At 41.8% G+C, this 14,173-nt stretch overlaps 1 protein-coding gene across 1 annotated transcript in view; it reads left to right on the top strand.

Moving 5' to 3' along the window:
* Positions 1–14,173, top strand: part of NCAPD3 (non-SMC condensin II complex subunit D3) — a 57,885-nt gene that overhangs the window by 23,953 nt on the left and 19,759 nt on the right. The window contains exons 14-20 of the mRNA XM_079928607.1: positions 984–1,057; positions 1,583–1,717; positions 2,750–2,970; positions 9,112–9,303; positions 9,628–9,725; positions 9,823–9,938; positions 13,268–13,375. Of these exons, the coding sequence (XP_079784733.1) occupies positions 984–1,057; positions 1,583–1,717; positions 2,750–2,970; positions 9,112–9,303; positions 9,628–9,725; positions 9,823–9,938; positions 13,268–13,375 (944 nt within the window). The remainder of the gene's footprint in view (positions 1–983; positions 1,058–1,582; positions 1,718–2,749; positions 2,971–9,111; positions 9,304–9,627; positions 9,726–9,822; positions 9,939–13,267; positions 13,376–14,173) is intronic.

Genomic DNA, 14,173 nt, shown 5'->3' with positions numbered 1-14,173 from the left:
TTCCTAATTTTAGCAATTTGACTCTTCTTTCTTATTTTCTTAGTCTAGGAAAATGTTGTTAATTTTGTTGATATTTTTCAAGGAACCTACTTTGATTTCATTGATTTTCTTTATTGCTTTCTGTATTCTGTTTCATTTTTTAATGTTCTTTCTTGTACCTCAGCAGTTCTTAAGTGTGGTTTGGAGTCCCTAAGCCTCCTTCAGTGGGTCCTTGAAGTTAATACAGTTTTTGTAATAATATTTAGATGTTATTTACCTTCTACACTCTGATTTTCTCACAAGTGTAATTTGGAGTATTGCAGAGGTCCCAGACAGGCAGAAGCAGATAGAAGCAGAGATGGGTATCCAGTTGTCTTTTATTAAGCCAGACATTAAAGAGTTTGCAGAAATGTAAATCAGTGGTATTCTTTTCACTAAATTTTTTTTGTTTTGGACTATAGTTATTTTTTAGTTAAAAAATATACCATTTATAACAATGCCTTGTTATTTTAAAATGAATTATTAAATCTTTTTACAGTTCTCAGTTTAAATTTCTAATTCATATTAAAAGATATAATCCACATTAAAAAAGCTCTTAGGAGTCTTCAGTAATTTATAATAGTGTAAAGGGACCATTAATGGAAAGGTTTTAAAGCTACTGTTATGTATTGTTTTACTTAGTCTTTAAAAAACCTGATGGTTTAGATCTTACCATTTGTAGTAAACATAATAGAGATCTAAATAATTCATTCAGAATTTTAGACTTAGCAGCCTGGATTTAAAATTAAATTTTCCAGAATTTATGCCCTTATAAAATTTTACTACTCTACCTTTTTCATTATTGTGAGTAGCTAATTATTTGAATTTTCTTCTTTTTCTATGTCATTTCATGCTCTGATTTCTTATGATTTAAAACCAGCTAATGAGTCAGTCTGGGATTACAGCATGTTCTCAGGATTGTGTGGTGTGCTCAGGCTGTAATGACTGTGCTGTTTCCTCAACAGGAAGGGGTCTCATGATGATGCTGAGGAGCAGGGTTGGAGATGAGAAGACCAACGTCAGGAAGTCTGCGCTCCAGGTGTGAGTTTTTCTGGACATTCTTTTCATGTACTCTTTTTAAGCACTACCAACTTGAAGATACAAGAGACTATTTTAAAAACCCTTCGGCCATATTCATTACTCACTTTTCCCTTAATGTTAGTTCACCTTGTTCCTGTTAAATGTAAATTACGTAGATGAACTGAAGGATCATCTGTTCTTACGTGTTCCTACTGGGTTGCTGGCTTTTTAGGAATCACAATTTTATATCCTTAATTTCATTTTTTAGAATAAGGATTCTTAACCTGGGGACCATGGATGGATTTTGATAGGGTTCATGAAACCCCTGAAATTGTTTCAGAATACTTGTTTGTATAAAATGTATGTCGGGTTTTCTCCAGAAAGGTGTTAAATTTCATCAGATTCTAAAAGGTGGGAGGAGGGATGGATCTGTGTCAAAAATGAAAGAATCACAAACTTAAAAGGCAGTGTTTTGTCTGCAGTTTTGCTTTTTGTATTGACATTATGCCTAAGTCACCCCTTCATGTTACACATGACCTTCTAGGTCTTAGTGAGCATTTTGAAGCACTGTGACGTCTCGGGTATGAAAGAAGAGCTGTCAATCCTGCAGGACCGGTGTCGGGACCTTGCTGTGTCTGTACGCAAGCAGGCCTTGCAGTCTCTCACCGAGCTTCTTATGGTGAGATGCAGCCATCGTGTGTCTGATGGGTGGTATTTTACATTACAAATAATTGAGCTTGATGAAGTACCTGTTAGAAACTCTCCTAAGTCCACTGTAGGATTCTACAGTGTAAGAGAAGGGAATCTGTCCATTACCTCTGGTAGATTGCATTTCATATTAAATATAACATGACTAATGCTAGAGAATGCTAATGGTTAGCTTTCTGTTGACTTCAGGTTAAATCTCATATAGAAATGTGAATTTTAAAATTAATTTGGTTAGGTAAGAGGCCTAGATTAATTTTTGTCCATTAAAACCTATATAGGTGATATTGCCAAAAGAGCAGATCCACTAATCCTATATATAATTTACTTTTGCCAAATAATTAATTTTTGAAGAATTTTAAAAGTGAGTTTTTTTCTTTATTTCATGGTAGAAGGCATTAAGCAGTGCATGTTTTGACTTTCTCTGTTAGCATCTATTCTAATTACTCCTTCGGATAAAAATTTACTCTTTGCTTTCGATCTTGAATTACGAAAAAGTGCTGCTTCACTACCAATAATGAGATAATCACTGTGTAAGTCTAAAATTCCAGTATGGGATTTCCCTGGTGGCGCAGTGGTTAAGAATCTTCCTGCCAGTGCAGGGTACACGGGTTCAATCCCTGGTCCAGGAAGATCCCACATGCAACGGAGCAGCTAGGCCCGTGTGTCACAACTACTGGGCCTGTACTCTGGAGCCCATGCTGCGCAACAAGAGAAGCCACAGCAATGAGAAGCCCGTGTGCAGCAACGAAGACCCAATGCAGCCAAAAATAAATAAATAAATTTAAAATTTCAGTATTTACTGATTTACAGTTACTGGAGCTTGAATTTGTTTTTCACGTATATTTGGAATGTTGATTTTTTTTTCCACTGTATGTTTTATTTGTAATTATGTGAGCAGCTACTTGTAACATATCCTAAAACATCGATCACAGCTTCCCCGATTTGTGTTCAGACCTGTGATAGCGTAGGCATCTTTATGACTTCCTGACTTTCAACTCCTCAGGCACAGCCTCAGTGTGTCCAGGTACAGAAGGCCTGGCTGGGGGGGGTTGTCCCGGCCGTGATGGACAGTGAGAACACCGTGCAAGACAAGGCCCTGGAGTGTCTCGACCAGCTTTTGCTGCAGAACATCAGGCATCATGGTCAGTTCCACTACGGGGACAACAGCCAGGTGCTCGCCTGGACGCTGCTGACACTGCTGAGCACAGAGAGCCAGGAACTGGGGTACGTTTGTGTGCAACTGGTTGTCCTTATGGGAGGGCTTTCGTTATAAATTCCTGTGTCAATCTCGGAAAATCAGCTCTCCAAATTGCTTAATATACGAAAACTCAATCTTGATCTTTTTCCCTTGACCTAGTTCAAATCTCTTAGCATTTTTGTGGTGACAGTTTTTGTGAAGCCTTCCTTTGCTTTTCTCTGAGTGTTTTCCAGCTTCGAATTGATGTCTTAATATGTAGTAGAAAACATTAATGGATTTGCTATGTTAACATTAACTTTCCACAATACTAGTTATTATGATAGATGACTTCCTGGGTATGACAAGTTAGACTTTTTCTGACATTTTATTGGGTCGGTTGACTTAATCACACTGCAGCATTTTTTCCATTTGATAATATGCTGGGTGTTCACTGTTCAGTGAGCAATGCGGTGAAGAGTTAGCACCTGCACTGATCAATTTTAATCTCTACTGCAGTAATCTTGCAGCTGGTTTGTGTTTGTGCTCCCTTGACTGTCTTTTCCTTTCCTTTTTTTCTAAATTTATCATACAAGAAACACTTCCCTGCTTGTTTACATGTACTTATGGAGGAATTATCATCCAATGAAAAGAATAATAGATTTAGTATCATAATAGGTACTAATAATTGTTAACCATGCTCCAATATAAAATAAAACTTTAAAAAAAATAGATACTGATAGATAATAATAGATTTAGCATACCGTCTGTGGCCCTGGCAAATCACCCCATCTCTCTGGGCCTTAGTTTTCTCATTTGTAAAAAGAGTCGGTTACACTACACGATCTCTTAAGGTCCCTTTTGTTGTTAAAAATCTGACTGAAAATGCATTCACTCATTAAATATTTTATCACTGCCAACTATATGCCTTGCTGAAATTCCTGGAAGGGAGAGGAATTTAGCCAGCAGTAGAATCAACTACTTTTTTGCTTTTCTTAGGGATATCTTACTGTGCACACCCAGTGTATGCTAGCTCATGAGAAACTGTTGGGAGGTTTATTTCATTTCTTTTTTTTAACTTTTATATTAAAATATAACGTATAGAAAAACGTACAAACTGTAAGATCAATAAATATCAAAAAAATATAGCCATGTAACCACCACCCAGGTCCAAAAATAGAACATTGCTCGGCCTGAGAAAACTCTTCCTTCCAATCGCTCTCCTTCCCTCCTCAAAGGGAACGACCACTGTGATTTTAACACCATGTGTGAGTTTTCTCTACTCTTCATCTTCATGTAAGTGGAATTATGTGGTATGTATTCTTTGTGTGTCCGACTCCTTTAACTCAAAGGAATACAAAATTCGTTCAACAAGTTATTGTGTGCAGCTATAGCTCATTCACTTTCATTGCTGTGTGTATGATATTTGTGAATAAGCTACAGCTTATTTATCCAGTCAACTGTTAATAGATTATGGGTCGTTTCCAGTTTTTTATTACGAGGTATAATGCTGTTGTGAATATTCCCATGTGTATCTTTGGCACACATTTCTCTTGGGTGTACACCTAAGAGCAGTGCTGTTGAGTGTGCTTTTATTCATCTTTCATGGTTACTGCCAGACAGCTTTCCAGAGTGGTGGGACCGAGTTACATTTCCTTGCAGCACTTAATGAGAGTTCCAGTTACTCAAGATTTTGACCTGCATGTCGTGTTGTCAGTCTTCCTTTTTAGCCATTTTGGTCCATTTTGGACCAATACTGGTATTTCTTGGTGGTTTTAATTTGCACTGCCATGTTGACTAATGCAGTTGAGCCTCTTTTCATAGGTGGATTAGCATTTAGATATTCATATTGTGAATTACCTGCCCAGGTCTCCGGCCCTTTTTTTTTTTTAATTAGGCTGTCACTCTTTTGCTTGTTCACCCCGAAGTGTTCATTATATATTTATGTACAAGCATTGTTGTATGTATTACAGATATCTCTCCTATCCCATGATTTGCCTCTTTACTCTCTTAATGATGTGTTTTGATGAGTTCAGTTTGTCAGTGGTTTTCTTTATGGTTAATGTATTTTTAAAGAAATCTTTTCCTACCTCAGGATCATATACATATTTTCCCATATAATCTCCTAGAAGTTTGATTTTTTTCTTTCCCCTTTATAGTTAGGTCTTTAACTTACCTGCATTTAAGATGTGTCATAGCTTCCTTCATAGGCTCTCTGTTTTCATTTTAAGATGGGGGAAACACCTGTGCATATTTGAAGTCAGAAAACCAGTATGTAGAAAATATCGAGGATGATTGAAAGGGATAAAGTTTCTGAAAAAAAAAAACAATATGTGAAAGGATACACTTTATAAAGTAGGAGGAGAGAGCGCCAGAAATAAAAGGAAACAAAGAGAACAGGGAGAGAGAAACACAAAAGAGGACATAATATGAGCACTAGAGCTTTTAGCCTTTTTCTTCTCCATAAAGTGATGCTCAGTGTTTGCCCAGTACAGCATGTTCACAGCAGCACGATCCACAACAGCTAAAAGGTGGAAACGATCCAGGTGTCCGTGCACTGGTGAAGAGATAAATAAGATGTGGTCTATACACACAATGAAATATTAGCCTTAAGAAGTCACAAAATTCTGACAGATGCTATAACGTGGATGAACCTTGAAAACATGCTAAGTGAAATAAGCCAGACACGAAAGGACAAATATTGGATGGTTCCTCTTATGTGAGGTCCCTAGAATAGTTGGACTCTGGGAGGCAGAAAGGGGCGGTGGGGAGGAACTGCTTAAGGGGTACAGAGTCTCAGTGTGGGGTGAGAAAAAGCTCTGGAGGTGGGTGGTTGCACAACAGTGCGAATGGGCTTAATGCCACTGATCTCTGTACTTTAAAATGGTTAAAAAGATAAGGTTTGTTATGTACATTACCACAATTTAGAAAACAACGTATTTGCTGAAGTTAGGAAGGAGAGGGTAGAATTAGGGGTAGCAGTTCTCAAAGTGTGGTGGATTCAGGAGCTTAGACTCTTTCTTGTCCTCTTAAAAACACACATACACAGAGAGCTGTGAGTTGTTTTATTTGGGGCTTACTGAGGACTGTAGTCCAGGAGACAGCCTCTCTGTAACTGAGGAACTGCTCTGAAGAGATGTGGGGGGGGCGGGTCAGTATATATGTGATTTTGGTGAGGGGCGTACGTGCAATCAAGCACACATCTTGGTAGAAGGTTGCTGCTGGTCACGAGAAGCAGATGTGTCTGTTAATGGATTTTAGGGCTTTTCTAGGTATGAGAAGATGCTAGAAATTGGGCTCATAAAATCTTCCTGAAAATACCTACCTATCTGAAGGCCTGTTCTGCCAGTTTTCCGAGAGCACAGAGGGCCTCATTCCTGGTCTTGGACCAGAACTCCTCTCAGGAGGTGTGGAAGGTCAAGGGACTGCAATGGCCAGTGACCTCATCCTTGTAGAGGCAGATGGCAAGCAGCAGTTTTTAGTTGACAGCCTTTATCATAATATTAAGATGTCATGTGCCATTGCCACTTTTACTCTTTGACAGTACTAGAGTTTCCAGAAGCCATGTGATGATATTGAAATAAATTGAATGGAGAATCAGATGTAAGAATGCACGTCTTTTGTTTAAGCCAGTCCATAAGGAGATTTACAGAAGTATAAAGTAATGTCACTGTTCTTACCAAGTTTTTTTTTGTTTTGAGAAAGATACCAGGTTTTTTGGGGGAAGGAATTGCATTATTTATGTTAACATGTAATTGGCTTATTGTTATTTCTGACAAATTAATAGATAAGTATTTTTAAATTTCTGTTTTAACTTCTAGTATGGCAAATATTGTTAGGTATAACCCGCATGAACAAAAAAGGTCTTCGAGGCAGTCAGTAATTTTTAAGAGTTTAAAAGGGCCCTGAGCAGAAAAAGTGTGAGAGCCACTGAACAAGGAAATCAATTTTAAAAAAGGATTGAGAATAGTAGGTAGTGGAATAGAGTTCTATAAATAAACTCTTGTGATAAGTTCTTTAATAAACAGAAAGTAACTAGGATTCCAGGATCTGCTCAGGACAGGAGACTTCACAGAACAGGTGAGCTTCGAGTTTGGACCTTGGCGGTTAACAAGGGGCGGGAGGTGCTCTTGAGGAGGACGCAGCCAGTGCAGAGCCACGGGCGCATGCGTGGTGTGTGCTGCAGGGGCCCCAGGAGTTCATAGCACAGGAGGTGTCACGGATCGGCTGTGTCTGTGACCAGAGTCTGAGGACACAGACCACCGGTGAATGACTCGAGCTCAAGGCATGGCGACCCGGGTCCAGGGGAAGCAGCTGGCTGAAGAGGAGCTGTCCAGCGGTGGGAAGCCAGGGAGGGGGCACGGGCTCTGAGGGCTGAGGACGCCCTGCACCCTCCACTCTGGTTGCCCACAGTCCAGTGGAAAGGGAGTCACGGCAGCCAGCAGGGAGCACGTGGAGCAGTATGGGTTTTTACCTTTTCTTCTTGTTTTTAAGTTTAGGGTAGCTTCCTTTTGATGGTGGTGTGACCTCAATCATCCCTAGAGGTGGAAAGAGTTGAGAGTAACCAGGCAGGCCTAATGGTGAGGGTCTCCAGGCAGGAAATAGCAACGCAAAGGCTTAGAGGCCTGCCGCTCCAGGAATCCTAACTGAAAGGGCTTCTGGGTGGGGTTGCTGTTGAACAAGACCCGGAAAGCAGAGGTGGGGCAGGGCGGGGGGTGGAGGGAGGGCTGGGGATGGAGTCCCATTTTCAGTGTGTGCTTGCGAGGATCCTGATGATGGAGGACATCGCCCAGAGTTAGGTTGTAGGTTAGAGAAGATGACTAAGAACAGACCTCTTCAAAATCAGCAGTTGGTGTGATTAGAAGAAAAGGAATTAGTAAGAAGGTCAAACAAGTCGACTGGAGTGTAAGGGAGAGCGTGGTCAGTTCTGTCCAGCAGGGGCCGCTGAGATGGGCACTGAGGGGTGTTGCTTTGGTTTGATATTAGGATAGACGTCGACAGCGCTTTTCAGGAAACCAGGTGGTGTTTGCTGAACTGCATTCTGAGTGGTGCGCCATCCCCTGCTTGTGATGGGCAGTGTGGCTAATGGAGGGTCCAGTTGGGAGGCTTTGGGGACGGCCCAGCCCATGTGGAGGGTGTGCGTGGTCAGAGAGGAGCCAGATTTGAGGTCTCAGACCTGGAAGTTCAGAGGATGTTTTGTCATTCTGTTGGCTTCCTGCAGTAAACTTCAGTTAATACTCTGTGATGCTTGTACATAAACTTTTAAATATTTGTTGATTTCATGTATCTTGCTTTTGGATAGCAGTCACATATAAATTATGTTAGTCGTTTGCAGTAAAACTCTAGATGGATTTTTAACCAAAAGCTAATTTATTAATAAAACCATTCATTTATATGCATATGCTTATTGTGTGTAGATGTGTTTATTTTCTTATAGTTGCCTTCTGTGTGCTTTGAGAATTCTTTTTTTCATTTAATGAGAAAGTCTTGCTAATCTGAGTGTGTGTGTGTGCCTAGCAGTAGAAGAAATTAATTGGGGGAAGGAATGTATTTGTCTCTCCACTTAAATATATAATACTGCATTTGTCTCATGAGTCATATGATGTCATTCAGTGCTATAGGAAAAAGTAAAATAAGAAATGGTTTAAAAATAGCAATGACATCACACAAACACTTTAATACATCAGAAGCATTTTTTATTTTAGAAAAGTTTGATATATGTATTTCTGAGTGGTATTGGCAGGTCATAGCAAAGTCGAGCTCATTTAATATCACCATATTTAAATGCTAGGATGTCATTTCTCTCCAATCCTTCCATTGAAAAAAGGACAATGTCTACATTTTTTTGTCACTAAAATCCTGTAGACTCTGGATATACCTGTTATTTGTAACTTACCCATATGTTTGCATAGAAATTTTAGAGGGTCTCAAGTGAATTATGAAATTTTATTATTTTCTTTAAAAATAAATACTTTATGGGCAGGGGAGGGGTAAATATACCTTATTCAGTGTAATAATAATTAGAAAGATACCTAGTTTGCTATCAGATGAGCCACTAGCCAGGAACCTCTGTTTACATGTTTTATGTGCCAGAATCCTAGAGCAGAAGTTGATACCCTTCACTGAGGGGCAGGTCTGAACAGTTTTGTGTATTTACAGTTACAATTCTGCTTTCTCATCTTTTTTTCCAGCCGCTATTTAGATAAGGCTTTTCATGTCTGGTCCAAGAAAGATAAGTTCTCCTCCACTTTTGTAAACAATGTGCTCTCCCACACTGGCAAGGAGCACTCTGCCCCGGCCTGGATGCTGCTCTCCAAGGTTGCTGGCTCGTCACCCACGCTGGACTACACCCAAATCATAAAGTCCTGGGAGAAAATAAGCAGGTTCGCATGCTTGTGATTTAGCTGCCACCAGACACGAGAGAGTCTTGGAAACAAAGCTCATGTCTTAAGGAAGTGGGCTCTTTCATAGCTCTTAATATACACAGATCTTTTCTTTAAATTCTGGCGTAAAAACAAACATGAAAAAAAGAATCACTTTTAGGCTTTGATTGTTCAAGTACATTAAGTGCCTTAATGCTCCCCAACTCGACTCCTAAACCATGTTACCCTACTTCCTCCAGTACTGGTAATCCAGAAGAAAAGTATTTTGTTGGCAGCAATTTTTACTTTGGTTCTATACTGATATTTCTTCTGCCCTTTCCACAGGCAGCAGGACCCCAATGCAGACACCTTAGGGCACATCCTCTGTGTTATCGGGCATATTGCAAAGCATCTTCCTCAGAGCACCCGGAACAAGGTGACAGGTGAGTGTCTACCGGAGAATCGTGAAAAGGCTTTGCCTCTCACTTTATATATATATTTTAAGAGTTAAACTTAAAGGGAATTAACTCTCTTTTTTAGATGTTATCAAAAGTAAGCTGAATGGATTCTGGTGGTCACCAAAGTTGATCAGCCCAGCTGTTGATACTTTGCAAAGACTCTGTAGAGCATCTGCAGAGACGCCAGCGGAGGAGCAGGTACGCTACAGACTCTCTTGGGTGTGTCTGTCATTTGTCTGTACGTAGACATAAAGCTCTGCCTTGAAGCTGGGGGCGTGTTCTCTGCGGAGAACCTGGAAGGATGGGTGGTCCTCAGCAGTTAGTTCTTCAAGGAAGCACCTACGTGACAAGCAGTTGACAGTCCCCAAGAAGATCTTGGCTGCTGAAGACACACAGCTCCTTTAGGAGGTCACCTCCTTGGTTCTGAGTACCAGTGTCTTCTAGGAAGCACACCTGGCGGGACACCTGTTTCCAGGATCGAATCTACAAGGTTGTCTTAATCATCATAACCTCGGTGCTCGCAATAGCCTGTTAGACCCTCCTCCCTCACTCCAAGGATGTGTAAACGGTTTCCTCCTAGTCACGGCTTCCCTCCAGACCAGAAGATTTCTGATTAGTCATCATCCTGTCACCCTAGTATCTCTTGTCCCCAGAGTTCCCAGAGGCTCCTGCTGACATTCTCTGTGGATTCATCATCACAACTCCAAACCAGCGTTCTGTGTGACACAGAGGGTTACTTTGACTCCCCCAAAGCTATCCATTTAAGTATCTCTAATGATAAATTATCTTACTACCATGTATTCAGTTTTTATCATGAAATATACTCCTAGACAGTGCTAATCATAATGAAAAATTTTCGGACTGGGGGTTATTAATAATGATTTTAGAAGTCAAAAATTAAATAATTGCTGAAATACATTTAAATCTCCCAGAATAAAAACATTATTGCTTCGTCTGAGCTACTTGCCACCTTCCTAAGCTTCATTTTCTTGTATAAGTTCTTTTTAAAAAGTCCTTTCCTGATAAGTTAACCATTGTAGTAAGACAATATACTGTAACTTTTTTGCTTAGGACTTAAAGCAGGTTGAAATTTAGTTAATTAAAAATGCCCAGCTCTTTCTGTGTCTGGTGTTTTCCTGGCATAAACCTTTTGGCACTTTTTGGTGAAGAGGATACTTGCTTTATTTGATTTTCTATTTATCTCTGATCGAAGAAAGTGTGTGAAAAACTTTTAAATAAGGAACATTACCTAAGTAGGGAGCATATTTGAATAGCAGAAAACAGGTAAAAACAAAACAAAAGAAGATGAGGAACAAACGCTGTAGGAAAGAATGAAGGTTCTGTGGCAGAATGTGAGGGCGCTGTCCCCCAAGTGTCTGCGGCATGTCGCTTGTTAGTGCGGAGCCAGGCCTGCACCACGGGCCCCGCTTCCTGGAGCTGTGTGGCTCCCCAGCACTGGCTGGAGAGGGTCTGCATTGCGGGGAGCCAGGGCCGTAAAGACTAAATGTCTGCCCACCACCGGCCACAGTCATTAGAACAGTAAGTTGTGTCATTGTTAGTCTGTGGGGAAGGCTGAGTTGTCATCAAACATAGAAACTGAGACCCAGAAGGGAGAGGAACTCACTGCTGCGTTAGGAGAAGAGCAGGGTGTTAGCTTTGCCAAGACCACCTCCCTTGGTGGTGGGCAGTGGACTAAGGCCCTGAGACTTCCCAGAATCTCAGGATACTTTACATCCAAGTGACCAGAAACGTACTTGTGCTTCTTTTATCTGTAAATGAATGTCCTGTATTTTACGGAGAAAAACAAGTTACCCAAAGAATAGACCATCAAGATGTAGCTCAACAGCAGCACGTGTGAGAGGCTTGGTCTTTGGGCATCGTTGCTCTCTGCAAGCTTGGTGTGAGCTCATAGCATTCTGAGGCTGTTGTTGAAGAAGTGGGTGCAGGTGTGGACTGTGGGAGTAGAGATCGTGTCTGGAACAGGTGCTCGTCCTGCTGTCTGTACACTCGATTCTAAGGCCACGTACTGCCATTCTGTCTCAGTGACAGCCATTCAGAGAACGTGGATGAGACCAGATGGATGTATCCAAGGAGAGCAGTCAGCAGGGTGACAGAGCAGGCTGGCCGGGAGTGCTGAGGGCCTGGCGTGTTTAGCTGGAGAAGGAAGTGTGGGGAGGCCGGCTGCCTGGCTTAATACACATGAATGAAGGACCCAAAGGACAGAGAACTGGATTTATTTGGCGTCACAGACCACTGATTTCGACCAGTGGGTGGAAATTGCAAGGAGACAGATTTTGCCCAACTGAAGAAAAACTGTACTGAGGTCTGCCTAGACTGGACAGACTTGCCTCTGGACACGTCTCTCTGGTTAGTGGGAGTCACACTGGAAGCGTGACGGGAGCCCCTGCATGGAGAGAGCCCAGGGCGGGCTGGCTGGCGGCTCGCCCAGACTCTGAGGTCTTCCTCTCACTAGCAGCCGGGTGCTGGGCCTAAAGGACTCAGCCAGGCTGGGACAGAGCACGTGCATTTCAGAAGCTCCAGGTTGTGCAGTCTCTTAACATCTTAAGTGCAGTCATTTTGTAAAACGTTAATAAAGACAATAGCTTTGACACATTTTAGGCCGAGTCAGACTACAAATGTCTGGATCGTGATGGTGGTTTGCCAGCAATTTGGCAAACTTAGAGTACCGTCTTGTGGTATTGCTGCTGGGCACTCCCTGGGGTGTGGTTCACACTGCCCCTTCGTAAGGCACCTGCCGCATAGCGTGGGAGACCTACACATTAACCTGTAATCCCAACGTCTTAGAATAATTCCTGAAACAGAACCGAGTGTCTGGTAACATGGCGGTCCTGGGGCGGAGCCACTCAGCTCAGGCTGGGTGTGTAGGGACGGCCTCCTGGGAAAAGTGGCTTCCGGGTTATAGGGTGTGACCGAGCTCCTCACTTGGCCCATAAGCGTGGTGAGATGTGTGGGCCGGAGGTGGGACCCCCTTGAGGTCACTTTAACTAATAAGAGACTCTGAAAACTTCTCTCTAATAAATACATTTCAGGAGGGTAAAAACTGTTCTTTTTTATTCTATGTGTTTTTAAAATATACTCTTTATTACAGTAGTTAATTCATCATCTACATATGCCAGAAGAATTGCAATGTTTTTCTCTATTGGGGGAGCACTCCTATTACAGATCTCTTATAAATTAGGGCAGTAGATCTTCCTAAATAGATGTCTTTCCCTCTTATAGGGCAAATGTAACAATAGAAAGAAAGATAATACATAAATATATATGTTTGTAGTAAATATAGTATATTACAAAGAACATACATAAGTGTTCTTCGTGAATTCTACTTAGCCAGTTTGCATTGCGAGATTGCTAAAAGAGCAAAGATGCAAAAGCATGATGGCTGGGGTTTCCATGGCTTGCGGTTTATGCATTTGAAGGCCACAGAGTTTCTTGTGAGCAAGTTGTGTGTCGCGGGCAGTCTGATGGACGCACGGTGCCCTTCAGAGATGGCCTTTGACTTGCCGCAGGGACTACTGGTGCAGGCGTGCGGGGACGTGCTCTCTGCCTGTGTGCGCTGCCTCTCTGACATAGTTCTGAAGGAGGACGGGACCGGGAGGATGAACGAAGACCTGGCGGTGAGTAGCTGCTGCTCTTAGCGTCCTCCTCTCCTGCTTGTGTCGGCTGGGCCTGTAGACGGCTTTGTGAGGTGCGTTTTCAATACTCTTAGCAAGAAAAGGATTTTCCTAGCCTGGGGCTTACTTGTTTTTTTAGAATGTTTTATCGGTGACCTATTCATTTTTCTCTCCCATACTTATCATCTGGGGGAAAATGATGGTAAATCCTTCTCCCAGTTGGCTCGTGTGAGATTCCTGATCCAACAGGGAAAACACAGTGTGTGTTGTGAGCTCAGAAGTAATAAGGTGAGAAAAGAGTAAAGTGAGCATCCTCTTTGTTCTTTTGGCTTGTTGGTTTGATTTTTTTTTTTAATTGTCTAATGTGTCTGGCAAGCTGTTTGAATATCAGACTATAGAGCAGCTCCCAGGTCATGTCTAAAACAAATGGAATATTTGAGAGCTGGAGAAGCTGCTGCCCTGGGAGCAGTGAGGGTGTGTGGCATGCACCCTGCTTTAGAAATGGTGCCGTGAAGAGGTGCCTTTGAGCCAGTGAACGCGGGGCCCGCTTTCTGGTTCAAGTAGCTGACTGTCAACAAAACGTGGTGATTCTGATTCCAGCATCTGACACTGTCCCATAAGGACAAAAATGAGCTGCTTTTTGATGCCCTTCAGACTAGTCCATCATTTCGCCAAAGCTGGTCATTTTCCTTGTCTGTTTGAAAATTAGTAGAGCACTTCCCTTCTGTGTTCAATTCCTGCTTTGGCCCCTCGCACTTGGACCTGGGGATTGATGGCCGTGTTTAGATTTGTTGGAGGAGA

This window comes from Stenella coeruleoalba (genome assembly GCF_951394435.1).
Source record: "Stenella coeruleoalba genome assembly, chromosome: 8".
Lineage (NCBI taxonomy): Eukaryota > Metazoa > Chordata > Mammalia > Artiodactyla > Delphinidae > Stenella > Stenella coeruleoalba.
Note: the sequence above shows the minus strand (reverse complement) of the source record. Positions and strands in the feature narration are given on the sequence as shown.